The sequence below is a fragment of the Podarcis vaucheri genome, assembly GCF_965113315.1.
Source record: "Podarcis vaucheri genome assembly, chromosome: 10".
Classification (NCBI taxonomy): Eukaryota; Metazoa; Chordata; class Lepidosauria; order Squamata; family Lacertidae; genus Podarcis; species Podarcis vaucheri.
The window spans coordinates 43,707,844-43,722,977 of record NC_138748.1 but is presented as its reverse complement, the minus strand read 5'-3'; the positions used below and the strand labels follow the sequence as shown (position 1 = coordinate 43,722,977).

Genomic DNA, 15,134 nt, shown 5'->3' with positions numbered 1-15,134 from the left:
ATACACATTTGAGAATTTTAGTTAGTGTAAACCTATAAGGTTGCATTTCAGTTGTCTTTTTGAAGGTTAGGTATGTAAAGAACTCTTAAGTAAAAATTGGAATATCATCCAGATACATACAGTGCTGATGTTGGGAAATGAGGCAGAAAGTAGGTAACGGACCTGCATTTTAAACCTGCTTCTTCTGTTTGGTTTGCAACAGCAGGCAAAACTGTAAATGTGTGCAGTGTACATTCAGAATAGCTTTGCAGGTACACAGCTATTCAGATTCTATGTCAAGACTCAAATAGGTGCTTTAGGCATACTCAAAGGCTTCATGGATTTTTTTTTACTGCACCTATGTGCTTTTGAACTGTCCCTCAGTTTCAAATCGATTTTGGAATGGAGTAGGATCTCCTGTTTGAAAAACACAGAAACCCCTTACCTTTGAGATGTATTAATTCCAGTATCATAAATCCTTGTTGTTAATCTCATTAGCCTTACTTTTCTGTTTTTGCATTAAACTTCTTGTTGTATGCTGATTTCTGTGTCTGTGTACCTAATTAGAATTATTATTCTGATCTTCAAAATGTATAGCATTATACTCAGTCATGTTCAAAGTTGTGTTTTTTCCTGACAAATAAGCTTACTTTCAAATGACTGAAGTATGATTTGTATTTCAAACTTAATTTGGTGTATGTGTGCCTAATTTAGAACAAATCACTTCAATTATGCTTTTGATATCAGTTTGTTTCAGAGGTTATTGGAAACAGTATATCCCACCTGCAAAATCCATAAGAATGAGCTGGAAAAGGTAGAACAAAATGGGAAAGTTTAGATGACTGCAAAGTATAAGTTATTTAGTATACGTTTTAGCTTTCTCTGTGAAAGATGGGAATAGAAAGCTACTGTAAACTATTCGTTTTAGCTTTCTCTGTGAAAGATGGGAATAGAAAGCTACTGTAAACTAATAGTTACTATTGTACCACTGGCAACACACACACACACACACACACACACACACACACACACACACAATGGGCTATAGTGCATTTACCCACCTTGTGTATAAGGAATAGTTGTTCATCTTTTTCTTTCTCACGCCTTTGGCACCAATGCTGGTAGTTCCCTTCATGTCAGGAGAGTTAAGACTGCAGGTAAAGTGGATAGTGGATGAGACCAATCTCTGTACTCCTCTTTACTTCTCCTGTCGCTTTCACCACATAGCAGGAATACCTTGCTATTGTCCTTGGGATCAGGAGCACTGGGGAGAGGTGGCAGAGGGTTATTGTCTTTTTTCATAGCAAGCAGTTGAGCCTGGAGATCATTTCCCCAGTAGTGAATACCTTTGACCTGGGAGCCCAGCAGAAATGGTGGTCATAAGCTTTAGTTTCGGACTACAGACATTTGGCCATTGGAAATAGAGCAAGTAGTTCTGGCAGAATTATAATATTTTTATAAGCAATTTAATGTCCAATGTTCCTTACTGTTTTCTAATGTAGGCAGTTGAAAAATGTAAGCTAGTTTTATAGAGTGTAGTTCTTGATGTCCTTATTTCACTGTGCATACATGTATCACTGGATTTTAGCAATTGTAAGGTAACTATTAAACAATGCAGAAGAATACTAAGTTGCAATTCCTGAAAACTCACATATTGAAGTAAGTGCCAGTGAAATCAGTGGTGCCTTAATGCCAAGTAAATATGATTAAAATAGTGCTTCACAACAGTATTAAATTGTGGCACTGTAAATAGTGTATCTACTTCCAAATGCTGGAGTCCCAGTGTGTTTCAAACACTTAAGACTGCTTTTTAAAGCTTTTTACATCATTAGTATCAGTACTACCAATTCATCCAAACAGAAGCTAAACAGTTTACAGATGGGTGCAGACTAATTGTTAACAAGTCATTAGAAATAATATGTTTGACAGACTTTCCTAAACCAATCTCATTTATCACTGATCAATACTAATGCAAAAGTTTATACTAGACCCTGTAGAAAACATAAATTTCTAAGTATGTTGTAGGAATTGGAAACATTCAATACTCTAGGTCAGTGTTTTTCAACCACTGTTCCGCGGCACACTAGTGTGCCGCGAGATGTTGCCTGGTGTGCCGTGGGAAAAATTGAAAAATTCGAAAGATTTAAAAAAAAGTCAAATTTTCGCCCACTAGGCGGGCGGCGGACTGTGTACACCCTATTTTCCATCTGTCCTGGGTGGGGATCAGATCGGATGGGATCGGATGAGAGCGGTCAGGCGGTCCGCTCTCATCCGATTCCCCATAGAGAGCAGCGGGGCTCTGACATCTCCCTCTCCGCACACAGTGGTGGTGTGCCTCATGATTTTTTTCATGAAACAAGTGTGCTTTTGCCCAAAAAAGGTTGAAAAACACTGCTCTAGGTGTATAAAATCAAACTAGTAGCTGCATAAATAATCAGAGCGATATGCATTGTAGGTGAAGCATCCCTCCAAATAAAATAAAACACTGAGTTTTGGATCACAATGACAATTCATCTGTAGTATGTGGATGATTGAAGAACAAGCTTCTACTTACTAAGTTATATTTAGTGTTAAAGCATTTGTTTTGCAAGGGGGCAGCAAAATTTACTTAGTTGTGGCACCTTAAAGACTAAAGTTGCAATAGACGTTCAGCACTACATCAGGTGCTGCTGGGCATTGTGATAAATGTTTAAATGGCTCAAACCACCAGGTAAGCTTGTTAGGCAGCCCACCAGAGCTGGTCCTGCTGTAATCCTGAACACATTTGACTGTAAGACATATAATTGCACAGTAAAACCTGTTGTCCCCTAGGCTTTTATATATCAGAGCCCACTTTATGAAATGCATGGTATTATCCTTAGTTGTCAGATATGTAGTAGCCCTAGAGATGTAAGAGTAGGACCAGGAGTCTTATCGAATTTCCATGCTGAGTTGAATGTATATGCAAGAAGCTTGCTGATAAGTTAACAGCTTCCTGATTAGCCCTTCATTAGGAGCTTAGCAGTCAATTTATAGTTGATGTAAAAAAGAAGTTTTTTGGGGGGGAATCTAGAAAATACCAGTAACCTCTCATTGCTCTATGATTGGGGAACTTTAAAAAAAAAAAACTTGAGAGAGAAGCAATAGGTTTCTGCTTTGTTTTGGTGTAACTTCAGAGGAACATACTGAAAAATCATGTCATTTGCATAGGAGATGTTCGAATCTGGTTTCTGTTCATAGATCCTAAATGACCAAAGGCAAAACAGAACTTTCTGAGGTTTTGCTGTTGAACATCCATATCTTTCTCCCCTTAAAGAATAATGTGCAGGACTTTGCTTGAACTCATCCCAAGAACCTGAGAAGTTATGGGTCATTTGTACTAGTTTCAAATCATAAGCAGTCTTGTACAGCCTTTGAATAAGCCCCTTATAAAAGTAGTTTCCAGGCTATTTTCTCTTAAGGCAGCAGCAGCTACTGCAGGCAACTAGTTAGGGTTTGGTTCATAGCTTTCTCTGAGTCTCAGCCTCTTGTAAAGGGCAGTGTCTTTGGAAGGAGCTGCTATCTCCTGTTGATAAAGACTTGCATGCATGGACTGTCTGCAGACTAGTCACTTTCTTAATTTACTGGGACTTGATTTGCAAAAAAGGTATTGACTGCAGAGCTCTCTGCACAACAAAGCAGGAGTCATCTGGTATAAAGTACTTGCTCTAACTTAGTTTGGTTAGCACTGAATTGAACATATCCAGTAGATTTAACTTTTAAAGGAATAAACTCATGCTGAGAAGTGTAATGAAAATTTTTGGTTCTGACTTGGCATCTAATCACTTGGAGGCAGATCCTAGTCACCACCAGTGGCAGTAACTCACTTTCTGTTCACTTGGGGCACATTTAGTGTCTCACATGAACCTGCCCTTTTCTGAGCTTCCCTGCTTTCTGAAATGAGGTTGGTGGCGATTAGGGAAAGGGGCATGTTTTATATGTGCACTACCATGTATATGCGCATTGCAGAATCCAGAAATGACCCGGAAACGTCATAAAGATGTCATTAAAAGGGTGAGGTGGAATGGGTTGTTTGCAGGCTTTGTCAATAGGTTTCAGTTACACGCAATGTGTGCAGTGCCTCAGAATGTAACCCCCGCGTAAACAGTGGACTGCCTGTAAAGCAGTCAAAGTTGCAGGATGGTAATGAAACAGGAAAGTGACCCATAGTTATTAGTTGCATTCCATGGCCTTTTGGCGCTACTGTTCACAACTTTTCCTCTCTGGCAATTACATATAATTGGTATAATTGAGGATAGTGTTTCACAAATCTAATGACGTAGACTCTGGTTGTTGGTTGCAACTATGACAGCACTACCACGTAATAATAATAATAATAATAATAATAATAATAATAATAAATTATTTATACCCCACCCATCTGGCTGGACGTCCTCAGCCACTCTGGGCGGCTTCCAGCAAAATATTAAAATACAGTAACCAATCAAACATTAAAAGCTTCCTTAACAGGGCTCCCTTCAGATGTCTTCTAAAAGTCTGGTAGTTGTTGTTCTCTTTGACATCTGGTGGGAGGGCGTTCCACAGGGTGGGTGCCATCACCGAGAAGGCCCTCTGCCTGGTTCCCTGTAACTTGGCTTCTCGCAGTGAGGGAACCGCCAGAAGGCCATCGGCACTGGATCTCAGTGTCCGGGCTGAACGATGGGGGTGGAGACGCTCCTTCAGGTATACTGGACCGAGGTCATTTAGGGCTTTAAAGTTCAGCACCAACACTTTGAATTGTGCTCGGAAACATACTGAGAGCCAATGTAGGCCTTTCAAGACTGGTGTTATGCGGTCTTGGTGGCCGCTCCCAGTCACCAGTCCAGCTGCCGCATTCTGGATTAGTTGTAGTTTCCGGGTCACCTTCAGAGGTAGCCCTACATAGAGCGCATTGCAGTAGTCGAAGCGAGAGATAACCAGAGCACGATCCACTCTGGCGAGACAGCCTGTGGGCAGATAGGGTCTCAGCCTGCGTACCAGATGGAGCTGGTAAACAGCTGTCCTGGACACAGAATTGACCTGCTCCTCCATGGACAGCTGTGAGTCCAAAATGACTCCCAGGCTGTGCACCTGGTCCTTCAGGGGCACAGTTACCCCATTCAGGACCAGGGAGTCCTCCACACCTGCCTGCCTCCTGTCCCCCAAAAACAGTACTTCTGTCTTGTCAGGATTCAACCTCAATCTGTTAGCTGCCATCCATCCTCCAACCACCTCCAGACAAATACATGATTACAAAAGAAAGAATTATTGCATCCCCAAATGCTTGTGTGGGCTAGATGTAGATTCTGGGTCTGAAAAGATGGACGACTACTACCTAGTCAACATATGCTGCAATAGATTTTGTTTCGGTTATTTAGAAACTTTCTGCTATCTTACTTTTACTTTTCTGAAAACCAGCAGTCCTAAAGATTAACTTTTGTCTGTTAAAAAATAGGCTGAATATAAACAGCCTGAAAGGAAACTTTGGTCCACATTTTGAATTGCTTCTGCGCTTTAACCAGTTTGCCCCATACCATATTTTCTATCAAAAAGGTGACATTTCTTGGAAGAGATGTGTTGGATGGGTTCAGAGGTGGGAAATATTTCCTGAGAGCACTTCAACTTCTTGTTTGTCTAGCTTCTGTGATTTTTCTTTCATATGATTGTGTCCAAAATAGACCTTGGAAGTACTGTGAAACTGCTAAATACTGTATTTGAAAAGAAATGCAGAATTTTAACCCTTTTGCTTTGCTTGGAAACAGTTAGACTACAGAAATCTAAACTGAATTTGTCATGCAACATAGCACAGGAATGGCTGGAATTTTGAAATGATACTCTTTTTGTTGTTTAAGTTCATTTTATTGAAATATAGAATGCTGGAAACAATAGCAAAACTGCAAAAAGTTATTTTCATGTGATCCTGTGTGTTGTATTGCATTGTAACTAATCAGACTTCATTCTGAAAATTAAGCTCCATTGACAACCATAGGCCTTCCAAGTAAATATAATTAGGATTGGATTATTCTATCCTCAGTTGTGTAAGCAGCAACTAAATATTCTACCCAAATAACAAATCTGAATGATGTTCCAAATATATTTGCAATTTGTCCATTCCCTTATTCCAAGTTCAACTTGCACTCAGATACCTGAGGTGAATATTTCCTGGGAAATACAGTCGTACCTTGTTTTTTGAACAACTTAGTTCTTGAACGTTTTGGCTCCTGAATGCGAACTGTTCTGTTTGTGAACTCTTTTTGGAAGCCAAATGTTCGACGCGGCTTCCGATTGGCTGCAGGAGCTTCCTGCAGCCAATCAGAAGCCTCGCTTTGGTTTCCGAATTTTTGGGAAGTTGAACGGACTTCTGGAACAGAACTTTTTTAATTGGCATTAAAACAGTCTGATTTATTCAGTGGTGGCTATCTGGTCTTTTATATATTTTATGTGTTTGGGTTATCAGTGTATTTGGATGACTTTAAAAAATAAAATACAAATCATATATACTTATGCCAATAAAGGCCTAGAACAACAAATAACAGCTAAATTTAGTGTTTAAAGTTAGTTGTTTAAGTTTTAGCTGATACTGAACTGAAGCCGGATGGAAATAGGGCTGTAGTTTATTTCCAGTATGATGGTTTTTAGTATCGGGAAGCTCATGCTTTCAACCATTTCATGAATGAAAGAAACATCCTAACCAATATGAGAGTGTTTTCTTCAAGTGTGTGTGAAGAGCCAAAGAAAGCTATTCATGTACATCAAGTATGGGGAACTGGATCCAGATGAATCTTTATCTCCTCTGCCCCTGTGGGTCAAGTTTGCTAGATGGGTGGGATCACCCATCCTTCAGTCACCTGACATCAGTGTTAGGTGACTTGCTTTTGCTATAGTTTGAAATTGAATCTAATGGATGTGGGTGCAGTGCTTTGTGTCAGTGATCAGCTAATCATCTGATGGCTTTGATCACTGGTGCTTGCAAAGTGCTCTGCATGGGGGTTTGCAGGCACTGCTGATAGGCACTGCCTGCACCCCCCTTTCACCACAGCTTGACCTTTACCTGTTCCAAACTTGAGTTCATATACAGCAACTGTGGCTTGACTGAAATGGTCTTGCTAGCCTGGGAGGCTTAACTTTGCCTTGGGTCAGTGGTTCCTCACCACAAGTACATTAAAGTAAAGAATGTTGACAACATCATTCATTGTGATTTAAAATTGCATTAATATTTTTGTGAAGAAGCAACACACCTCAGCAGGTTCTGATTATTTGAACCTCCATTAAAAAACAACAACAACAAAACCCCCAAACCCTCGCTGTTCTTGCCTAGAACTAACATGTCCCTAAAAGAGGAAACCATAGCACTGGGATCTAATCGTTTTCAAAATAACTGTTGGCATATAATGGCAACCCTGTAAACTGCTGTCCTTAGTGTAGTTCAGTACTCATCTGGCCTGACAGAAACACACATTCTCCATTCTATTAGAGTGCATGTTTGATATGATCAGTTTAAGGTTAGTTCAACCTAAAAATTCCCAGAGTTTTAAAATCAGTTGTAAGAGGGGGGGGGAAACCAAATCAGGTGAACCAAACATTCATATTGCAGTTTCAGAACACCTGGCAAGTAAATGATAGGTTAAGAATATCATAGGACTCCTGGTTAATTGAATACTAATGAAAGTGTTAAATCTCTAGAAAAAGGTATAACCGTTCCTTATTTTCTAATCCACATTTTATGGATTTTTTTTGTTTTTGTTTCTATAGTTCTAAACATGCTGAAAATGTACACTTTCCACCCAGAATGCTATGAGAAGGGCAGCCTCTGTTTATTGTAGTAAGAGGTTTTAAAAAGCCCTCATTGCATTGTGTTTTATAATAGAAGTTCGTATTAGCCTTTCTCTTTCTTCACTTCCAAAATAAATCAATTGTACTTTAGAGTGAGACATACCTTAGACTGCTGCCTTTAAAAAGTTGCATGGCATTGTTGGGTTGCTTGCCTTGCAGTTTCTTTGGGTGTGGCAGATATCATTTGTGTTTTTCTTTATTTCTTCCTTGTTTGCTGAAGGATAGCATAATCCATGAGCTCCATAGGGAGATGTTGCTGCATGTGTGTATGCTGACTCCAAGGACTAGAACCCTTCCGGTGTTGTTGAACTACAACTTCCTTCAGCCAAGCAAGCATGGTCAATGGCCCAGGATAATGAGAGCTGTAGTTTGGCAACATTTGGAGGGCCCAACATCTGAATGCCACTGGCATTTGCATACTGCTCATAGGGGTTAGCACTTCGTATGGAAAACTCCATCAAGCACGGTCATGTCAAATCAGGCCACTATGTGGCAAATACGAGCCATTTGCATTCCTCACAGGTGTTCCTGCTGTCTATGAACTGCCCTCTCAAGAAAGACTTGCACATGGGAGCAGGGAATGTAGATGAAAATGCTAAGCTAGCTTGGGCCTGGTTTGCAGATAATGATAAGCCAAATTAACATAGTAAACAATACCATAATCACAGGTGTCCCCACTGATGATCGGGCAAACATTGGCTTGTTTCCCCCCTGCCTCCTTGCCTGCTTTGTGCTCTACCTGATATCCTGAGAAAATGTCTACTGGCATTGCCCAGCTGTGACACCATGCTTCCTTCCATTGGCTGGCTGGAGTGGAAATCTTACTCCATTAAAATCCTTGGCAGTGTAGTTGATTAACCTTTTCCTTCCACTGCTTTGCTTTATTCCCTACTCACCAGTCACCCATAGTGTTGCTCTGTCACATAATTCCATTGCTCCTACCTTGGTTAGGGCAAATCCTGCCCTCCTTCCTCAAGGAATGAAATGTATCTGAGTGAAAAGACAAAGATTAACATTTTTGCAAACACTCTTGGACTGGAGTTAGAGAAGAGGGACTAATTTTCTTTCACAGGCAAGATTCCATGAACTGGACACTTGTCCTCTGGAAGGAAGAATAGGACTTTGTATGTGTGTTGGTGGGTTTTGGTCCAAAGGGAAATCATTGAGTTGCTGCTGCTGGCATTACTTCACCTATCTCATCCTTTCCAGTGTAGCCTGAAGTGTCCCTCCTCCCTTTTTCCTGTTTAAAATTGGGACTTTTTGATATGCTTAGAATGTATGCAAGCTGTAAGCCCCACTAAATTTACTGGAGTTTACTTCTGAGTAGACATGTATAGTAATTTAGATAGGAAACCATAGAAGCAGAGAAGAAAGAAAATTAACTGGGGGAGGGGAAGAGTATCCATAAAATGGCTGCTCGTGGACAGAATCTTAAGATAAATTTATCTATTATTTTTAAAATTTGTATACAGCCCTATACCCACAGGTCTCAGGGCGGTTCACAGGATAAAAACAGAATATAACACCACAAAATGCACAATCAAAACAAAACTACCCAAGGGTAGTTTTCTATGGTAGTTTTCTTTTAAAATAATTTTAAAAGCCCCACACTCACTCGTGCAGGCATGACTTTAGAATGTTAGTAACAGGCTTTTAAGCTTTGTAAACAGTAGACAATGAGTGAAGTGCGGAAAGCTGGTCGTAATGAGAAATAAACACTGTTTAAATTTTTATCTCCACTCCACAACTCTTCTGTGAAGTCATGGTGGGTCAGAGCAGACAAATTTATGTTAAGGAATGCAATTTTATTAATAGTTGCCATAACACAAGTTGCTTTAAAAAAATCTGGAGGTGGAAGAATTGTTTGGGGGGAAAGGACCATGTTACCAGGGAGATCTAGCAGTGACATCATTTATACTCTTACTACTGTCTCTGTACTTTTATGTGGAACAAACAACCACACTTAAACCATAGTCAAAAAATTGTCCTGGTTCACATCTCTAAACTAGAGATGCAGAACTGGATGTGGCTGGCAGGTTGGCTCCTCAATTCTCCCACTTCTCACGTGCCAGCTTTGACAGGTAAGTGGGACCAGTTACAGCAAGCCCTTTTGAATAAATAAATAAATAAATAAATTTTATTTATATCCCGCCCTCCCCAGCCGAAGCCGGGCTCAGGGCGGCTAACAACAATAAAACAGTACAAAAGTACAACATAAACAACATTCTAAAATCATTCATTATAAAAATGAATTTGCTGGCAAAGTTTGCATTCATACTGCATCTACACATGGACATTTCTCCTCTGGAGACATCAGGTGTGGTTTGAATCCAAGTAGTTCTGCAGATCTCTTGGGGCTGTCAGTGAGCCCCATTTGCAAAGGAACAATTGGAGCCACATACTTTCCTTATACTGGACATAGCATATGATTTCAGTTGTGGGGCAGATAGACATGGTTAGGAGGAAATGGCGTAGAATCTGGACACACTGGGCCTAATCGGCTCATGGGCCAGAGATTTCTCATCCTTGCTCTAAAACATACCGTATTTTTTGCACCATAACACTCACTTTTTTCCTCCTAAAAAGTAAGGGGAAATGTCTGTGCCTGTTATGGAGGGAATGCCTACGGGTGGCATGCCTATGGATTTTCCTCCTCTAAAAACTACGTGCGTGTTATGGTCGGGTGCGTGTTATAGAGCGAAAAATACGGTAGTTAATGTCAGGTGGCCAACCATGGCTTATTTTATTTGAGGAACTGGGTAAAGTTCACACATAATACTAAACCATGAACTAATATGTGTGAACCAAGTCATTCTCTCACAGAAATATGGAATATCTTTCATAGTACATACTTTATTGAAATATCAAATTGCTGAAGAGTACAGTATGTTGAACATTTGAATTTCATTTTGTATGAAGGTGCTCCAAAGGTGGAGCAGGTTCTTGCAGGTGCATTTTTAGTGGGTGTCTAGGGCTACTTTCTAGCTTGAGTTGGGTGAAACAGGTTTTGAAACTGAAAGTCCATACTCGAAAAGATGCTGTAATTGCTTAGTTGTAGGCACTATCATTCATTTCCTTTGTTGTGTGTCCAAAATGGTTTTGCATAAATAGATGCACGAAGCCTAACATTTGGCAGTTGAGGCTTGTAGCATTTAAAACCTAGTCCCCCCCCCAAACCCCCCACTGATGTTTAAAAGGCTTTTGATCTTTCGATTAAAAAAAAAACCCAAGTATTTTTTCATGTTGGAAGGTATGTATGTGTGTGGGCACACCCACCCACCCTTCATCATGAAAAAATACTTGGATTTTTTTTTTTAATCGAAAGATACATGTGTACTTACAGGTGGTGACCATTTTAGGTAAAGGTAAAGGGACTCCTGACAATTAAGTCCAGTCGCGAACGATTCTGGGGTTGTGGCGCTCATCTCGCTTTACAGGCCAAGGGAGCCGGCGTTTGTCCGCAGACAGTTTTCCCCGGTCATGTGGCCAGCATGACTAAGCCGCTTCTGGCAAAACCAGAGTAGCACACGGAAATGCCGTTTACCTTCCCGCCGGAGCGGTACCTATTTATCTACTTGTACTGCATGCTTTCGAATTGCTAGGCTGGCAGGAGCTGGGACCGCACAACGGGTGCTCACCCCGTCACGGGGTTTCGATTGGTAAGCCCAAGTGGCACAGTGGTTTAACCCACAGCGCCACCCGCGTCCTGGTGACCATTTTAGGCGTGTCCAAATGACATGTGATCACCAACACGTGGGTCCTTTGGTACCCAGAAGAAGGCAGAACAGAAGCAGTGTGTGCTTATATGTGCTCTGCTGAATAGAACCAAGGTTTCCTGCCTGTATTTCTGTGCTTAAAGCTGTTTTAGGTTTAAGTAGATTGAGCTGATGCAAACTCAATATACTTGTGTGAACGATAGCGTGTTTAAGACCTTTAGTCTAGGCAATTCAGTTGCTGAACGAAAACCAAGAAGGAAGTATTCTTTATAGTGGCACATGAGGAAAACTGGTGTTCCACAGTAAGTTCCTGGTTCATTTCACTTCGGCTGTGAGCTTGCTAGGTGTCTTCATTAGCTACTGTTTTCTTGCCCCCATCTTCAGTCTGGTGTAACTACAGACCTACTTTGCAAGGCTATTTGTAAGATTTACCAAATTCATATCTGGAGTGCTTTGAACTCTTGGCATATGGCATGGGTGTGAAACCTCTGGCTTGTGTACATTATTAGACCTAGTGTTTGACCTGCAAGGCTGGCTGCCATAGCCAGCTGCCTGACACCTGAAGTACTGTGTGATGTCGTGGATAGGGTAGGCAAGGACGTGCTCCAAATGAGCTATTGGAAGCTTAAAGTGGGCTTCCAATTGTTTATTTGCAAGCGGGACATGCTGACAGTGTTGATCAGGTGATGTGCACTGACAGTGAGCCCCACTGGGATTAGCCAAGAAGGCACAGTGCTTTACAAGTGCCAACAATCAACTGATCATTGGTGCTTGAGAAATGTTGTGCCTTGCCTGCAGTGGCTTGATTTCAAACTGCATGGGCAAAAAGGAAAAGGAGCCATGTGATGTCAGATGATTGATAGATGGTCAGCACTGCCCATCTGTCAAAGCAAACCTGCTGAGGGGTTGCAGAATAGGGGAGGTAGGAATCTGGCCTTCCAGCCAGATCCAGTTCTTTCACCACAACCAATAGTTTACAAACACTATGTGACATTATTTTTACAATGAAAGCTTTTAACATGAGTTAGAATCTTGCAGGAGTAAAAGAAATTAAGCCTTGAATATATAAATATGAAGGAATGTGGTATAGTTGATATTTTATTTGATTTGCACAGGAGAGCCCTTGGTTTAAGCCATTGCTAAGCATTGTTCACCTTTGGTCAGTTACTATTGCTCAGCCTGACATATTCTGTAGGGTTGTGGAGGAAAAATGTGAATTTTTAAAAATGATTTTTAATTTCAAGTAACTAAACAAGGAATGCAGAGCTTAGTAGTTATGCAGAAAAGAAAGAAAAATAGAGGCTGATGGTTGTAGTTTTAGATGTCCCAAGAAAGGCGATCAAATGAAAGTGTTTCTTCATAAGGTTCCATGAGTCGATTGTCTTAAGAAAGTCAATAAAAGGATAACTTGTCATATAGAAGGTGTGAGTTTTCCTCCCCCCCCAGTCAATATTCCTTTTGTGAAATGGTTAATCTGACCAGAAGCACAATACCTGTGAAATCCAGGCTTCAAAAAGATTGGCATTTAAAGTTTTCCCATTTTTTTGCAGTCACTAATCTAGCTCCAGTTAATAAATAGAGAATCAGGTTTTTATTGGTTATGTTCTTAATCCGAGGAGAAAAATTATTGTAGGGCTGTAGCTATTGTCCCATCATTTGATTGTTTGAAAAACTTTTTCCCGAAAGGGAATAATTTTGGGGCAAAACCACACATGTGTACGAGAAACAGATAAATTGCATTCCTGCTAGCAAAGGTCGGGTGTGTTATGATTAATTCTCTATAATCTGGCTGGGCACATCTACTAGTGATGTGCCATCTTTAAAGCATTTTCTCAAGTTCTAATTGAGATTGATCCAAATGGCAGTTTATTACAAATGTGTTCCCAGAATTGTTCCTCTGTTCTCCAGAATCATTTCCCCATTTTAGTCTTAATGAAGTGAGAAGAAGGGTAGCCAATTGTGTGAGGCTTTTATATCGTTGGAAAATGTGAAATACTTTAAAAAAACAAACCTGTTTATGCTTCTTGGCTTGCTGCATAGTTAATTAGATAAGAAAAGTGATATTGTGCCAGCATTGAAAAGAGCTAACTTTTATATGAAATATATTCTCAGTGTTCTAAACCATTTCTTTTGTTTTTTCCTTTCCCTAGATTTTGGATCCCTGTTTGATCTGGAACATGACTTACCAGATGAACTGATCAGCTCCACAGAATTGGGACTTACCAATGGTGGTGACATTAATCAGCTGCAGACTAGTCTTGGTATGGCACAAGATGCTGCTTCAAAACACAAACAGTTGTCTGAACTGTTACGTGCTGGTAGCTCACCAAACCTTAATATGGGAGTTGGTGGGCCAGGTCAGGGCATGGCCAGCCAGCCCCAGCAGAACAATCCAGGAATGGGAATCTTAAACAGTATGGTCAAAAGCCCCATGGCACAGGCAGCATTGACATCTCCAAATTTGGGGATGGGTGCAAGTGGGCCAAATCAAGGTCCATCTACTCAACCCACTGCAGGAATGATGCCAGCAGTGAACAATCCGGTAAATCAGCCTGGAATGGGAATGAATGCAGGAATAAATGCTGGCATGAATCCTGGTATGTTGGCTTCAGGAAATGGACAAGGCATGATGCAGGGGCAAGTTTTGAATGGTTCGATTGGAGCAGGAAGAGGACGTTCCAACATGTCATACTCGAACCCAGGAATGGGTAATGCTGGTAACTTGTTGGCTGAGACATTGCAGCAAGGTTCTCCGCAGATGGGAGGACAGACAGGCTTGAGGGGTCCACAGCCTGGAGCAATGGGCAAGGTAAGACAAAGTTTTTCTTGTGATCACAAATAAAGTTTTTGAAGTATAATATTTCAAAATACCTGAGCATTTCCAGAAAACAGGCTTGTTCACTGCAATTATGAATGATACGTGGGAATATTTAAGCATATTAATACATGATAAGGAGGCATGTAGCATTATATGAAAAGTTGTATTTCTAAAAAAACCTCATAGTCTTTGTGTCCAGTTACAGTATTGTCATTCAAAATGATGTATTGATTTTATAGCTTTCAATAGTACCTATGATTGGTGTATTAGTTCTTAAATTGCAGAATAATCCTACAGGTGGTGTTGATACTGAAGATGAATTTTTCCCTAGTATTAAAACTACTGGGAAGGCTAATATTGCTATTCTTCAGTAAAACATTGCTATAACTGTGGGTGGGGTGGGAATATATGTGCATGCAATATTTTCCTTGATTTGTTAAGTAGTGGGTAGGTTTATCACAACTGTTACCCATGATTGATAACTTCAACCTCTAGGTGCAGCATTTCTGAGTACAGATGCTGGTGCCAAACAATGAAGGAGAGTTTGCATGGTGGTTGTAGATATTTTGTAGTCACTTTTACAAATTAGATGGTAGACCTGTAGGTTTGCTCCAGCAGGACTTCACATATCTCAGTACTTGGGGAAAACAGTACTGTGAGTGTAATAAGGCACCAAGAACAGTATCTTCACTAATTAGAATGAATAACCTAGTGCTTTGTAAGTGGTGGAGCAGAAAAATGCTGTACATTTCATTACTAATCATGTAGCTTTGATGTAATCTCTGCATGTA

The 15,134-nt window shown here is 40.5% G+C and overlaps 1 protein-coding gene across 1 annotated transcript in view; it reads left to right on the top strand.

Moving 5' to 3' along the window:
• EP300 (EP300 lysine acetyltransferase) overlaps window positions 1–15,134 on the top strand; it is a 75,808-nt gene that overhangs the window by 3,556 nt on the left and 57,118 nt on the right. The window contains exon 2 of the mRNA XM_082241261.1: window positions 13,676–14,334. Coding sequence (XP_082097387.1) covers window positions 13,676–14,334 — 659 coding nt within the window. The remainder of the gene's footprint in view (window positions 1–13,675; window positions 14,335–15,134) is intronic.